This window comes from Sinohyriopsis cumingii, chromosome 6 (genome assembly GCF_028554795.1).
Source record: "Sinohyriopsis cumingii isolate HCF-2022 chromosome 6, ASM2855479v2, whole genome shotgun sequence".
NCBI classification, from domain to species: Eukaryota; Metazoa; Mollusca; class Bivalvia; order Unionida; family Unionidae; genus Sinohyriopsis; species Sinohyriopsis cumingii.
Window position 1 is genome coordinate 97,102,561 of NC_142966.1, and position 16,311 is coordinate 97,118,871.

The 16,311-nt window shown below is 33.3% G+C and overlaps 1 protein-coding gene across 1 annotated transcript; it reads right to left on the reverse strand.

Annotated features, from left to right (window-relative positions):
- Positions 1-937: 937 nt before the first annotated feature.
- LOC149797501 (uncharacterized) lies at positions 938-15,960 on the reverse strand. Its single transcript, XM_089962314.1, has 4 exons — positions 15,840-15,960; positions 13,119-13,300; positions 8,749-8,880; positions 938-6,163 (listed from the first exon to the last, which is right to left on the reverse strand). The coding sequence occupies exons 1-4, from the start codon at positions 15,850-15,852 to the stop codon at positions 5,465-5,467; spliced, it is 1,026 nt and encodes a 341-aa protein (XP_089818440.1). The 5' UTR covers positions 15,853-15,960; the 3' UTR covers positions 938-5,464.
- Between the last annotated feature and the right edge of the window lie 351 nt (positions 15,961-16,311).

A 16,311-nucleotide genomic window follows, 5' to 3' on the forward strand; every position in this document is an offset into this window, starting at 1 on the left:
AGATTTAAGACTATAATCTTGAATACAGTGTTTACCAAAGTAGCACAAGTGCAATTGATTAACTTTAATTACAGTTACATATGTATGAACATCAGGGTTTTTATCATTTTCTTGAACAGGGTCCACACTGCACAGGGTCCACACAGCACAGGATAATTTGATAACTTATTTTGTTGAGATATAAAAGCTGTAAAGACATTATTACAATCTTGGCCAAAAAAATATTTTCTTTGTTAGAAGGTTTACATTTAATTTTCACAGACAAATTCTAATATATATATATATATATATATATATATATATATATATATATATATATATATATATATATATATATATATATATATATATATATTCCAAAGGCTTTGCTGTAAGATTCCTTTGTTACCAGGTTTAATTGGGTTTGTGTGGTCAATCAAAGAAAATAATATTTTTATCACCTGACATGTCGAAGCCAGGTAAACAATGGCAGTTTAAATACCAAAGGCATGATAAACACCTGATTCATAATCATTACTTTCGAAATCTTGGGATGCTGATTCAGTGCAATTAAAGCATGAAAAGAAAAATCGTTTTGTATGAATAATAGATTACAGCTCAGATTGATACACCTAGCTTTCTTTATGAATTTTTGCATGTCATTCAAAAACATGAAAACAAGACTCAGGTTAATTTGAAAAAAATATGACTATCGACAGTTTTGATCCATCCAAATCAATAGAGGACAAAATTTCATGTCATTCAGTTAATGAACAGAGATGTTCCCACACAAAAGTGATTTTTATGATTCAGCAGTTGGTACATGTACATGTGTATGTCAACACTTTCAGCAGATAGTAAAACTCGATAGTTTACATGGTTTCTTTTCATGATGACATATTTTGAAAAATGTTTGAAAATTAAATTACAAATTTAAAAAAACACCTCTGAGTCATCATACCAGTATAAATCGTTTACTCCATGATGTATAACATTCACGACACAGACATGTACAAAAACATGTGAATATAAACAATAAATTTGAATATAATCTGGTAATCTTTTCTCTGTTGTAATGTTATACAACGATCCTCATTCTCATTGAATCATAAATAAGCTTTACTGTCTGCACCTGTGTTGTACGTTTATATATATATATATATATATATATATATATATATACACACACACACACACACACATACATACACACAGAACAGGGTTGAAGCCCGACTTGAATTTGAGAGAGAAATTACTTTTTTTGGACAGAACAGGGAGAAGTGAGTTAAACGGAGAGAAGTGGAAGCAATGCAATATATATATGATACATGTGTGTGTTTTCATTCTCTTATTTGAATTATGCCCTCTGTTTGTTAGTATGTGTATATTCATTTAACACTGGTTTTAAGCAATATTTTATTTTTCAAGTAGAAACTGAGTTGTATGTATATTACAAACAGGCATGCATATAAAAATTATTGTATTTATATGCAGTGTAATTTGGCCACATGACTTGACAGCACTGTAGAAGCTATACATTGTAATGAATTTTAACTGATAGGGCTAACTAGATTGTAGTATTGTAACTGCAGGTTAGTAAAAATGCTAAATCGACTACCCTTAGACAAGAATTATTTTTCCTTAATTTATGAAAGTACACTATAACATGCAGTTGAAAAAAAAATTGTTTGAAACAAACCCTGTAACATTTAGATGACAGCAAATACATACATACCTCCATACCATTTTGTTCGTCTAAATTTCTTTGTTGCAGATAAAACATTACCATTATTAAATACTCAGTAACACAATGAAGCATTAAAATTGGTATATGAATGAGCTAAACCCTTTCTGACTGCAAACATGAGTGTATCTGTTTTCAGAAAGGGGCTCTCTTATTGTAACCACTCACAACAGCTAATTGATAGGATTTCAAATTTATGATTTTATTACTGCACTCAAAATGAAATAAACTTTATATTCCATAGCATCTTTTTAGTAATTGCAATTGAATGACTTCAATGACAGAACAGAAAACACTTGCAGATGTCAACACGCTTCTCCCTCGCTGCTTCAATCTGATGCAGTTCACATAGAACTGGCACAAATAAATCCATTCCATAATCATGAATATTCATAGAATCAATAAAAATACCAAAATCTATTCATTGCAGATCAAATGGAAAAGTTGTTGCAATGCCCATTCATTTACAATATGACTCCAAATTTCAATTTTAACTAGACACATAATTTTCTTTTGAAAGTTATGTCGAGTGTGCGACTAAGTTCAAATTTATCTGGGCGGAGTTATGTGTGCATTAATAATGTTATTGTGTAATGATGAATCTGCGCTTGTGTATTTGGAATAATTTGTTTCTTGAAGTGTATTTTTTTCATATAATTAAGCCTTAGGTTGAATAAGAAAATGAGCACATAATAAAATGGTTACTGCATTTGTATGGAAAAATATGAACTCGTGTTATTGGATGGATATACATGTACTGCACTCCCAAGGTCGTGCACTATTTCCATCTGAAAAACTCGTTTATTTTCCCATACAAATGCAGTAACCTATAATTATAAGAGGGCATAGTTTCTTCTTCAAATCTTCAATCATGACGTTTTTTTAATTTTTTTTTTTTAAAGTTTTGATTATATTTTTTTCTAATATAAAGCTGAATATGGACATGACTCCCTTAGACTTGAAGTATTGGAAAGAAAATGACAATGTTTCTAATAATAGTGATATTAATGGTTAAAATTATTATGCCTGTTTGTATTAACATTTTGCAGCACATCAGCATATTAGTTATATGGTGCCCAGTGAAAATAAGTCCTGAAAATCAAGATATAAAAGCTGCACAAAAATCTTATGGAAAATAAATGTACCATTCTAAATAAACGCAAACATGAAGTATTACAAGGTGAAAGGTTAAAACAAGTCTAGTAAGTAGCAAATCAGGCTGCATAACTTAGTTGCTTGCATAAAATATAACATTAAAAGGACCAAATATATATTCTAAACAAACTATACACAGAGTATGACATTCAGTAATACCAAATAAAACCTGTGGAATAAGAAATGTAAAACAAAGACCTATTGGGTTTTTGTTGTTGTTTACGTTGGTTTCAAGAACAGTTTCAACAGATTTTTAGTTATATCATGCTGAGGAAATGGGAACTAAATATCTTTCCAATGGACACATAAAGCAGCTGACCTTGGCAAGTACTGAACCAACGACCCACTGGATTAAGAGTTGGACATTATACTAAATTAGCTACCATGACTCCACATAAAGACATATTTATTTTTAAGGTACAGAATTAAAATAAAAAACATTACAAATGCTGACACATTTGAGTTCTTTTTCCTTTACTGGATACTTTTTCACACAAAATATTTTCAAAGAACAAATAATAATAATAATAATAATAATGAGGACTTTGTATAGCACCTAATCTTTAGAAGCTCCAAGTGCTTTACAAGATTAGACAACACCTATAAGATAAAGAAAAACATAATGATATGATTACAAAAACAAACACCATGAAATTAGAAAACATTAAAAAAAGAAAAAAAAACATGCTGAGAATGTTTAAGATAGGAAACATTATTAGGTTGTTTAAGTTTGTTCTTGCAGTCGAAATAAGTGAGTTTTGAGAGCACTCTTGAATGGGATCACTGTGTCTTTGTGTCTAAGTTCAGTGGGCAATTCATGACATCTATATAATTATCAATAGTTCTGTCTTTGACATAACATCATAAATAATATGCATTACCATAATCTAGTATGTATAATGGAATCAGAAAAATACACAAGTCTTTAATTAATCACAATATAGAGACGTGTATCTATACAACATATTACCATTTGGTACAACTTTATATAATGCCTTAGTATTAAGGTCATAAGTTTGTACACTGTATCCTAATGGCCCTAATATTGATGCATTATATAAAATTGTACAAAATTTTAGTAAAATAATTTACATGTACATATATACTGAATATATATGGATAGCTGTGTTTATGTTTGTCTCTTTATTGTGATTTCCCTTTTTAATGTACAAAAATGTGCAATACAAAACAATTTTAAAAAAAACATTTAAAACACTAACAATTCACATTAGTACAAAGTAAAGGTACTAAAGGTTTTGACATAATACCTGGATCTAGGGTTTATCAGGAAAATTAAGTTTTATCAGAGGAGATCTCATACATGAATAGTAAACTTGCAATCTGATTAAAACATATCTACTCATCAATAAGTAGATCTGACAGGCACTGTTATGAGGTCATGTTTTACTGACCTTTTGAGACACCAATCAAATTAAAGCTTTCATTGCTGCTGAGAGAGAAAAACATCTTTTTTGGAACATATTGCTGTTAATAATAACTTTCTCTAAAATTAAATGCAATGCTTATCTGATAGATTGCAAAAAAAATAGTAGGGAACTCTCAAGGTTATTAGGATATGAACTATTATCTATGCCAGTCATATCAATTATGGCTGCCATGATGGCAAAATGGAGTTCATTACATATATTTACATACATATACTAATCATAAAACTAATTCAGGCTGGTACACATAATTTACAAACCTCTATATTAAAACAATGCATACATATTTCAGTAAAATATACTAATCATAAAGCTAATTCAGACTGGTATGCATAACTTACAAACCTCTATATTAAAACAATGCATACACATTTGTTGCTGTGGCCATATAATGAAAGCCAAGTGGAGTATATATTCCAGAGGTCACTATTTTCATTGTTAATGTCTTGAGTAAGCACAAAACCTTTGTGCAGAGCTACTGGGGTTGGTTTTGTGCATTATTTTAGCAACATGTCATGTAAGTAATATTTTGGGTTTGAGTGCATGGAACAGTTTCATTACTTGGAGTTTGGGTTATCAGTAAAATAGTAAACAGTAAAAACTGTAAGGGAATTATTTTGCCAATGATTTTATAACAGAGGAATGAAAAACCGGTATGATGTTGTAACTGCAATTCTTCATAAATATGAAAGTAGTCATAACAATAAAATATAATTACAGAAAGTAGTAAGCTGATAGTTTCACATGCTATTTTTTTTTACAATTTTTTACAAATATTTTATTAAAACATTGTAGAAGTTACTCACTTCAAGAACTCATATATACACTGAGACTTCTCTAAACCTGATACATTCTGCAGACTTGCCAAATATTTTGGTCCCGATAAAGCTGTTTTGATACACATCAAACCTCTGCAGACTGGCCTCTTCTATAAATAAGCCAAACATTTAATCCCCATCAGGTGTCTGGTTGAGGGAAATTTCTTTTTTAAGTTCTTAAAGTGTATGGACTTTATTATACAATATCTGGTGACTTGTTTTGTAAATGTAGTCATGGCTTTTTCATATATAATATAGTAATAATTAAGTACCAGATGCATACAGATTTTCTTGTATCTGCTACATCATATAGACTATCATAGCTACATCATATTCAAGTACTCTTGGAGATATGCAAGCTGATCTTCATTTCCTTGAACATCTCCTTGTCCTTGACCTCCAAACAGATGAGCAAGGTTGGCCATTGGATTTTGCCCTTGCCCTTGCCCTTGCCCTTGGTTCATGTTCTCCATGGGATTTCTATGTTGTCCCCCAAGTAACTGAAGTAAGTTGGCCATGGGATTTCCAGCTTGGCCCTGCATATTTTCCATAGGGTTTCCACTGAGCATCTGGGCAAGGTTGGCCATGGGATTTTGCTCTTGCCCTTGCCCCTGGTTCACATTTTCCATAGGATTTACACTTTGGCCACCCAGTAACTGAAAAAGGTTGGCCATGGGATTTCTGCCTTGGCCCTGCATATTTTCCATAGGGTTTCCATCCTGTCCTTGAAGTAACTGGTTAAGGTTGGCCATGGGATTTCCTCCTTGCCCTCCAAATAATTGGGCCAGGTCAGCCATTTGGTTTTGACCTTGGCCCAAGTTTTCCATTGGATTTCCACCTTGGTCTTGTATTAATTGGTTTAAATTTGCCACTGGATCTCCATCCTGACCTTGACCTTGAAAAAATTGGGCTGCACCTTCAAATTGTTGGGCAAAATTGGCAAATTGTTCTGCACCCCCTTGGCCACCAAACAAATTCATGAGGTTGGCTGCTTCCATGATGTTACCACCTTGCTGCTGCATCTACCAATAGGAAAATAAAAACTGAGATTCATACTTAAATATGCATGTCTTTTCTGTTCAAAGTGACGAGAAATTATATGCAACATTACAAGTTAATGTTACCATATTGTAGTATGGCAGACATGTCATATTTAAAAATATGAGATGTACGAATTAACTAATTAGTACTAACTTCGTATTTCAGATTGCAAAAAGCATAATGGAAACGATAAACTGGTTTATCTTCTTACAGTGGTCATAAATTCTCAAGATAATTTATATTTAAAGAACTAATTATTACATGGATGCAGACAGAAATGATTACATATATAGACAAATTTCGCATTCCCCAGTAACAATAATGAAGGTTACCCCATCTTCTCACTAAATGAATGTGAGGTTTAGGGTTTATGTCTTGTGTATATGTACTTAAGAAAATGGTGAACTACAATAGCCTAGTATAGAAAGCCTTTAAAATCAAACAAAAGTTAAAATAATAAAAATGGCATAGAATAAATACATTCTAATAGCTATTGTACATGCTGTTATGTATATTTAATTAAACTGTTTGTCTGTTAGTTTTAGATCTTTTTATTCCATTACACGTTATAGTAATGTAACATTGTTTGCTGGTCTTGGCCTTGTCCAAAAGTGAGTTCATTTCTGCTTGATCTGATTGATTTTTAAAAAAAACAAATTATTTCAATTATGTAAACAACTAATAATAGCTTCATTATTCTCTAAGTGTATGAGCTTATTATCAGGATTATTATTCAGGTAAACAAGAAGGTGTAAATATGTTGATCAGGGTCAGCGTTTTGGAGATTCGTAAGTGAATTTTGTGGGCTATTGTGTTATAAATAAACAAGGCTCATTAGATCATTCTAGAAGGTTATTTTCCATTAGGTAGTGGTTGTTTTTAGAAAATGGTGTGACCCGAGGTCAAGCAGAGAACTATATTATCTTGTGACTGTGAGGATTTTACCAGTTGTGCTTTAACATCTAGCACTTTAAGCTGTATTATTTTGTGGCCAATTTGGGCTGAATTTTATTTTCTTCAAATTATTGAATTTAAGCGATTATTTTCTCTGGAAATGCAAAAGGTCTCTGATAAAATTCTTGGATAAAGTCATTCACTGGAATTTATACTGAATTCGGAACCGGAAGTGAGTTTTATTGTCTGTGCTCTTTTCTATTTTTATTTTCAGAGCATAGACTCGTAACAATACTCACTTATAGGTTCTGCAAACAACACAAACCTTAATCTGAGATTGGATAATATGCCAGCAGCTCAGGGTCTATGTTGCTTGTTCTGCTGATTGCTCCAATGAAACTGCATAGACCCAGATCTGCCAGCACATTATATAATGGCAGATCATGGTTTCTGAAGTTTGCAGTTGATATTGTGCTGATGATTCCCACTCCCAGAGGTCAACAACTCAAACAAGTGTCACAAGTCATACCAAAGACTTACAAGAATGGTACTAACAGCTGCCTTTCTTGGCGTTCAGCATTAAGAGGTTAGTGTTAGGACTGGTCGGCCTGGTGTCAAGATAATGTAACTGGGTGGGACATCATGCTACATGTCTGTGGCGTGATGCCCCAGTGCTAGACATCACTATAAACTGCCACACTGCAGATGTCGTAGCAACATGACTGAACAATTGTTAAAGCTACACTAAAAATCCAAATCACACACACACACAAACAAGTGTCACATGCATCATCAAATGTGCAAGCCAGTTGGATTTCACAGACTTATGGTAATCTGTCTCTGATTACCTTTAAAAGTTGAAAATGAAACTAGATAATCACTATAAATATTTTCTCAATGAAGCTTTCCTCTGACAGTAATCAGGATATGGGAATACAGTTAAAAAACAATTTCAGGAACTTTGCTGGAGGTAACAGATTTTCTATCAATTCTTAAGGGAAAAATATACATTAATATGCATTAACTGGTGTGGAATACAGAAGGGATTAAGTGAAAAGGTATTTGAAAACAAAAGTGAATGCCTCAAGAAAAAATGAGGGCTATGGTGATTACCGTGGATACATGTGGATGCACTCCCCACTTGGTGAGTTGTGGTACAAATTGATCATATACATATCAATAAACATATATATATGTTAATTAAATGAAATTTCATTTGGAAGAAAACAACAAGCAACTAGCCCCAAGTGTGTTCAGGAAGGGGTGCTTGGTTTTGTCAATAATCACATGGGGGGGGTAAATGTTTAATACAGGGAACTATATGATCGTTTCAAGTTAATACATTTAAATATTTTAAAGGAACTGTAATTTGCACTGTAATGTTGTCAGACAGTGGCTTTACACCCTTAACCTCATTACTAGTGCAGGAGACAAGGCCAAAAATGCTGCAATTGGACATTTTGGAATGTTGTAGTAGAAATGTTATATATATATATATATATATATATATATATATATATATATATATATATATATATATATATATATATATGTATATAATGGTCCTTGCTTGAAAATGACATTGAAAAAGTCAATACATTTATAGTCATTATCACATTAATCTTATGAGGGAAAAAACATCATATATAGATATATATAGATATCAGCTCACAGCTGGATCATTTGGTGCAAAAAGATCTCCAATGTATCTGACAACTTCTAAAAATTTAGGATTGTCCTTATACTGTGGTATCACTGCCGGGTCCTCTTCAATGGCACTAAACATGTTTTGCACTTCTTCATCCTGTACAAAATAAAATAAAATTGGTATTCAGTACCTCAAATGCTGCAGTACCTACAATTGCATGAATATGGTAGCTATAATTTGTCTGGCCTATCTATATTTGGACTGGTCCTACATTCAACTTGAACTGAATATGCTAAAATGTGATCACGGAACATGAATAGCCCCCCACCCCCACCCTTTGCAATAAATGGAGTCCATGTCAAACTGTACTAAGCACAAAGCTAAAGAAAAGTTTGCCAGGACAGTTGTACTCACTAAATCTGTATGACCCTGTAAATATCATTGTGCAGGAAACTAGGTCACAAGTATCTACTTTTGTTGAATGGTGTTACACCAAGAGGCATCAAATCTGCAACTAAAAATGCATGACAAACTGAGCTAAATGAACTGACCAATTTGTGGACAGACTGAAGGAATAACAGTTGCACTCACAAAAGCAACATCAAACTTCATCCACATTTGTGAGGGAACATATGCCTATTTTTATTCCAAATTTCTGACCATGACTGACACTTTTTGTGTATGATTCAAAGAGAAAAAGTCTGTATCCACGTAGCATTACTAGTTTATTGTATACTTTAAATATATATTTGTTTATTGTTTATTAATCATGGCATGGAGTACATTAGTTTTGCAAAAAATTTCAGCCATTTTTATGTAAAAATAGCCAATTTTCTAATAATAATTCAGACCTGATTGGTCATAGTGACTAATTGTTAAAGTGGACAAAAGTTATATTGTTTCATGTTGGCAGCCTATACATATACCTTATTCTCAGACATAAAGACAGACAGACAGACAGAAAGAAATTGTATAAAAGAGGAATAACATGTAAATTATCCTCAAGAAACCTTTTTTGTTGCTGTGAAAGAATTTATTCTCATCATACTGAACTTTGAAAAAAGTGATTAATTTCCTTCAAACTGAACTTAAAGTTCTCCTCTGTTGATAGAATTTTCCCTATCTCTTGGAAGCTTGTTGTATGATGTGTAAATATTCTATGACATCACAAATGAAAACAGTTTTGTATGCATCCCATCAGTGTAAAAGTTACATAGATTTATAACAGATGTGCTGGGTTTGCCTTGTTGTTCAGTACAGACTTGCGATGTTTGCACAGATCAGATGTGTAGGCATCTTCTCTCACATAATTCCTATGATTCCTACAGCACTGGCGATGGTATTGTTTTTATAATGCAGTTTCAAGAAGTTTTCAAGGATTAACAAAAGTTTCAAGAAGTATTTTGTCTTCCAGAAATTTAACCTTCTTTTATCACTTTATTAAATACCAGTGTTGTTTGCTGTTGGATCCACCAATGTTACCCGATTTTATTTATTTTCTGTTTTTGGAATATGAACAAATAATGAAAATTATGAATGTAAAATTGATATATTTTATTAAGTTGTAATGTTTTGTATTCTCTGACATTTATTTCCAAGGGATTTTGGCAAAATTCATGGAGTGCTGAGACCAATTAAAGGAGTTTTCCAAGATGAATTTCGTTTTTAAATTCAACGAGTTTTCAAGGCAACCATTGAAATTCAGGAATCTGTAAAGGCTTTATAAACCATGTTGCAGCAGAGCTTTGGTTGGCTAAAAAGGTGTCAATTGCAGACCAGTCATTTTTGTTACACATGTATTTTTGTATACACCAGTTAGGTTTAAATACTGGAATGTATATTTATGAGTCCTTGTATTATCAATTTCCCATAATATACTTGCTTAAAAGTCAGGCCCATATGCTTATAACATAGATCTTCATAAGCTGTCACAGAATGTGCCAGCAAATCAGGGTCTGTTTTGTTTGTTCTACTGATAAGTCCTAACAAACTTCATAGACATAGATCTGCCAGTGCATTGTGTTGGCAGAGCTGGATCTATGTATTTTGCAGTTGAATTTGACCTATATATGAGTACATACTGTAAATTGCAGTTGATAGTTTTAACACATCAAATGAAGCACAATTCTCAACAGCACAATAAAATTCACGAGATCTACACCAAGGGAATATTGACAATCAAATTCACTGGATCCATATCAGGCAGAATACTGGATCAGTGTATGAGGAATATTGCCAATAAAATATATAGCATCTGCATAGGGAGAATACCTACAAGGCGAGAGGGAATACTGACAAAATTCATGGGATCTGCATTGGGGGGATATTGACAAGCATTGGAGGAATATTGACAATAAAATTCATGGAATCTGTATCAGTAGAATATTGGTAACTACTATTTGGACATGCAAGATTTACTTTTGTCAGATGTACATTCAGAAGATATCTAAGGGAGGCAACTATCCAGAGAACTAACTGGTCTAATCTGTGCTACAATTAAGTCTGAAATATACCTATGATCATTAGTGCATAAAGAGTCGCTCATTATTTTAAACTTCTAGACATCAGTGAGTAGTTTTCATAAAGCAAAATCCAACAATGCTCGCAAACTACAAGAATATTTCTACTTATAATAAGTTACCTTACCAAACTTGTTCAGCCTTCTGCAACTTAAATTTTAATACTGTATCTTTTTATTATTGTAAGTATTTCTCCTTTACCAAGGTATGCTTTTGGTTGCAATTTTAAAAAAAATGACAAAATGATAAAGCCATATTGGCAATACCCATCAAGGATTATCTATATATGATACACATTTTTCCAGTGTTTGTTTCCCCAGGATAGTTTCTTGGTTCTTGATACTTGGAATTTACCAATAAAATCCAGAGAAATGGATGCCCCTTCAGGGTTTCCAATATGGACACAAGACTGAGGATAAAAAATGACCTTAGTGTCAAAAATAGTGGTCATACTGAGTAAAACAAGAAACCTTGGTATCATAACTGAAGGGAAGGGTAGATTAAAAATTGGGTGGGTGGGTCTAGGATGCACGAATGAGAGTAAAGGGAAAACACTGCCCCTTGATATGCTGCCACACTGGACCGAATTAAAGTGTAAATACGAACATTTATTAACATATATGATAATTATTCATATCGTTATATAATAAGTTGACAAAATGCTTTTACAAGTCATAAAAATTATTGACCCTCAGATCCTGCTTGTCTCATTTAAAAGAAAAAATCTTCTTTATTATGCTGTTCCCACCTCTTAAAAACAATGCATCTCATTTGTCCCATCATTGCATGATTCTGTCACCAATTTCTGTTCTGCTAACTAACATATGAAGGACTTCATCCTTTTAAATAAAAATTTGTAATAAGAATTGATCTCTCAATTAAATTTTTATCAGTTCTCAAGAAATGTAATGGATCTATGTCTCCTATCTGACCTGGAACTTTGCCTCGCTATCGGATCATATTGGCATAAGGCACTGGATGAAACTGCTAGTTTAATTTACATTGTTTTCTGAACAGGTTCTTTGCAACTTACAGAATACATGTATATGCTAGTTTATTTTGTGTTGATTTCTCAGCAGGTTCTTAACTTGCAGGATATGTTCTCCATTTCAGAGGCTTAGATATGGGTATAATGTAGTTTAGAGATCTAGGAAACTGGCAGCACCCAAAGAGACCACCCACCTACATTGAATGGCAACAACTTAACCTTGCCCATTTAAAAACTTGGAATTCAACCTAGGACTGCAGAGGTGCAATTATTTAACAAAGGAAGTTACTGCTGTGTTGTCCAGGCCTAGCACTATTTTATCTAATTCAGTCAATCTATAGCCAAGGTTCTAAAATGTTAACCCTATCTGTATTTTGGTGGATCGAGCAGATATTTTAGTGCTTTGTACGAGCAAAATCTATTGGATTTAATGAGTTGCCTCCCTTAGTATGTCATGCCAACTACAGCATAACAGCGGTGTATTGCATATCGGCCAAACTTGGTGGAAGCAAACTGACTTCAAAAGAAGACCTTGTAAGTTTAACATCAAAAGTATGACTACATACCAGAGACAAGCCATTACAGGTGTATTTAAGTGATAGGTATTTGTGCAAACATATAACGGCAGTGGAAAATTGCCTTTTTATAAGCCCATTCAAGTTGTGTGCTCCCTTTGTCTCGATCATGTAAGAACAGTATTCAAATTTGAAAAATTTAATTTTGATTGAATGCGGTGGCTTGCCACCATATCCAATAAAAATTCACAGACCCAAATTACAGAAATATCTGCTTGAACCGCCACCCTGTAGAGATAGGGTTAACACATCGAAATCTTGGCTAGCAAAGATGTCAAACCTGCTTTAGCTCAAATTTATACCAATACTCACATCAAATTTTTCACTCAAGAATGGATCATTTATAAACTGTTCATAAGAAATAGCAGGTGGACCCTCACTGTCAATGATGTCCTGAAATGTTGAGTTACCAAGGCGACGTGGTATGGTCGGATCATCCTCATCATTAGCATTTGGGTTATTCTGACCACCGTTTGGTTGATGATGTGGACCTCCTGCAACATACAAACTTACAGTTCCATTAGTTGTTTTACACCACAGCTTCTGCAATAGGAAATTTTCATTATCAACCATTAATGATTATATTTTATGAACTGTTTCTTCAATTAAAGTATGCAAATTTCAGAATTCTGGCTATGCAGAGTATTAAAGTCTGCATTAACAAAATTAAATCCTCCCACTTCAGCCACTTCTGAAGTAAGACCTTCCTCCAAAAAGCTGTCATTTTTGGTTAATAACAATTATTGGCTTGAAGGATAATTCTAGCCTGTACCTATTTTATGTTCCTATATGAAGTACAGAGAAAAAGATAGTTATCTTGAACAATGAGCTACCCCACACACTGTCACTGGTAAAACTCTATATATGTCATATTCAAATGTCATGACAATTTTGTATAACCAATGGCTAGGCAAACTCAGTGGAATGAGATGGGTGTTATTAAGTCTAATATTGTTTATTTTTAGAATCAAAATAATGACATGAAAAAGGTATCAATTTTGGAAGATAAATACCTGTTGTCAGTGTTGCAAATTATTTTACATAATCCCCTCACATGAAATTATTTTATAGAACAAACACAGAGGATTTGTATTTATCTTCTGAAATATTAACCTCTATTCAACTCCTGGCTTAAGTTTTTTCATAGAATTAGACCGCCATCAAATCAAGACTACCTTTTTTCTGGCCAATTAGTATTCTTAATTAAGGCCTATACAGTAGTTTTGTCCAATACCTGACAGTTTGAGACCTTAGCCTTTCATTTGCTGATCTTTATTATATATAACATCTCAGAGTCACTCATCCTTGTATTTGTAGTGACAATTATTATATAACAATAAACTACTCTTAGGCTCAAACTGAAAACTCTGCAATGAAAATTCTATATGCTCAGTTTCTAAAAAAAAAATTTCAAATCTGAAAGCTAGATGCAAAACAGAAAAGAAAATTGCCAACATTTTAGTCAGCCTAATCTTATGCTGAATGAAATCAGGGATAACTTCATTTCTAAATCTGAGTCTGACATTTTTATTTATCTCCATTAGACTTTTTTGACAAAGAGACCCAGAACTGCAGACCAAGAACTGTTCAAGAACTAACATTTAGCTGACAGCTTCCCGTGATTTGACCAATAAGATAACAGCAAGTGACAAGTTATATTAAACATGCCAGGGTAAAATTTGCCAACTGGAATATTAAAGGATTTACCATGGGGGGGGGGGCGGGTAACGAGTGTTTGAGGTTTCTTGGATGCCTGAAGGGCCTCTAAGACCTGACATAAGTGATTATTGGTGGAGGGATATGTTAAGTAGGTATGACTGACGTGATGGAACTATTAGAATTTAATCTGAGAACTTTAATAATTAGTCATTTTAAGCATAAAATATCATCTAAGCTGCAAAATAAGAAATCTAATAAAAAAGTTGGTTAGGAGTGTGAGGAAGGTAGTAATTACCATGACTGGCCAAAAAGAATAAAAATAGATCATGAAGAAAACATGCCACCAAATAGATGATGATCAAATAGGAGACACAGTTGATAATAATGTCAAGAAAAAAATTAGAAATGTAACATATCATACAGTCTTACTTCATCAAAAACAAAGGCTGAATACATACACAAAATACACTTTGATGTAAATTTGGAATTCGAATGTTCCCTTATGGACCAATTCAAAATTTTAGATTAACAATCAGCTTCCCAACTAGGGCATGGAAGAGGCTTTCTTAACTTTTGAATTCGACATTCGCTTAATGAATAGTAATATAGTTTGCAAGGCAAGAGGGAACATAAATTTTTTATGCTAAACCAGAAATGCCAACATAAAAACAATGTAACTAAATTTAAGCATATTCTGAGAAATCTGCACAAAGTTATAAAATTTTGAAGGTTTTAATCCCATTCTTTGACTCCATAAAAATATTATGGTATATGTCACAAGATATCTGTATCAAAAGGATACAAGACAGGATAACATATTTTAAAGCTGTTGTTTCTAATATTTGGATTTTGGATTCACACTGTGTAATTTTCATAACAAATTTCAAAGCCTATGGAGAAAAAAGTTATTGACACAAGTCACTGAGAGAGAGAGAGAGAGGGAGATGGTGTTACTTAACAAATAATTGCGAAATAATTACAGGTAATAATTATAGCAAAAATCACACGAGGTAATTCTTTAATTGTTATAGTTTTTATACATCACACCACAGGAGTCTGACGTTTTATCAATAAAGTATGACGAAATCTCTGACAATATGAAATCACCTTATCGGTACTATAAATGACTGACAACATGAATCACCTTATCGGTACTATAAATGAACACTCCATTTATAGTACCGATAAGGTGATTTCATGTTGTCAGAGATTTCGTCGTACTTTGTTGATAAAACGTCAGACTCGAGTGATCACACGCTCTCCCGTGGCAGGAAGTTTATTTAACATCCTCCGCAGTTTTACATCACGTCTTTTCATAAAATATTTGTCATGTGACGTGAGTAGAGAAACATACGACCTAAATGGGATTAATACCTTGTACAGACATGCTGAATTGTCCGAATGATGGAACAAACCCGCTAGTAGTTTTCTTCTTTCATTTTTACCAGGACAACACAGTTTGCTAAACTGTGATACCAAAAATAGACTTTCAAGAAAATTTAGTATGGTTTACGAACTTTGTAATCATGACTGTATATTACTTGAACCAAACATATGTTTGATTTTGCTCTGGTATTAATGAGGTGGGTGGGAATAAACTCTCAAAACTTTCAAGCAGGGCCATGGATATGATTTGTGGGCCTTGTGAACAGTTTTCCAGTAAAGGTCCCTATGAATTACAAAAAAAACTTTCTTATCTTCGGCATTGTGCCTCCTGACCGTGGTGGGGGGGGGGGGGGGGGGGCTGGAATTTGTCCTAGTTGGCCTACCCTGTCCGCGGCCCTGCATTTAAGATTTCCTCCACTTTCGTTCACGGGGCAAACTCACACATACACACGCACGCACG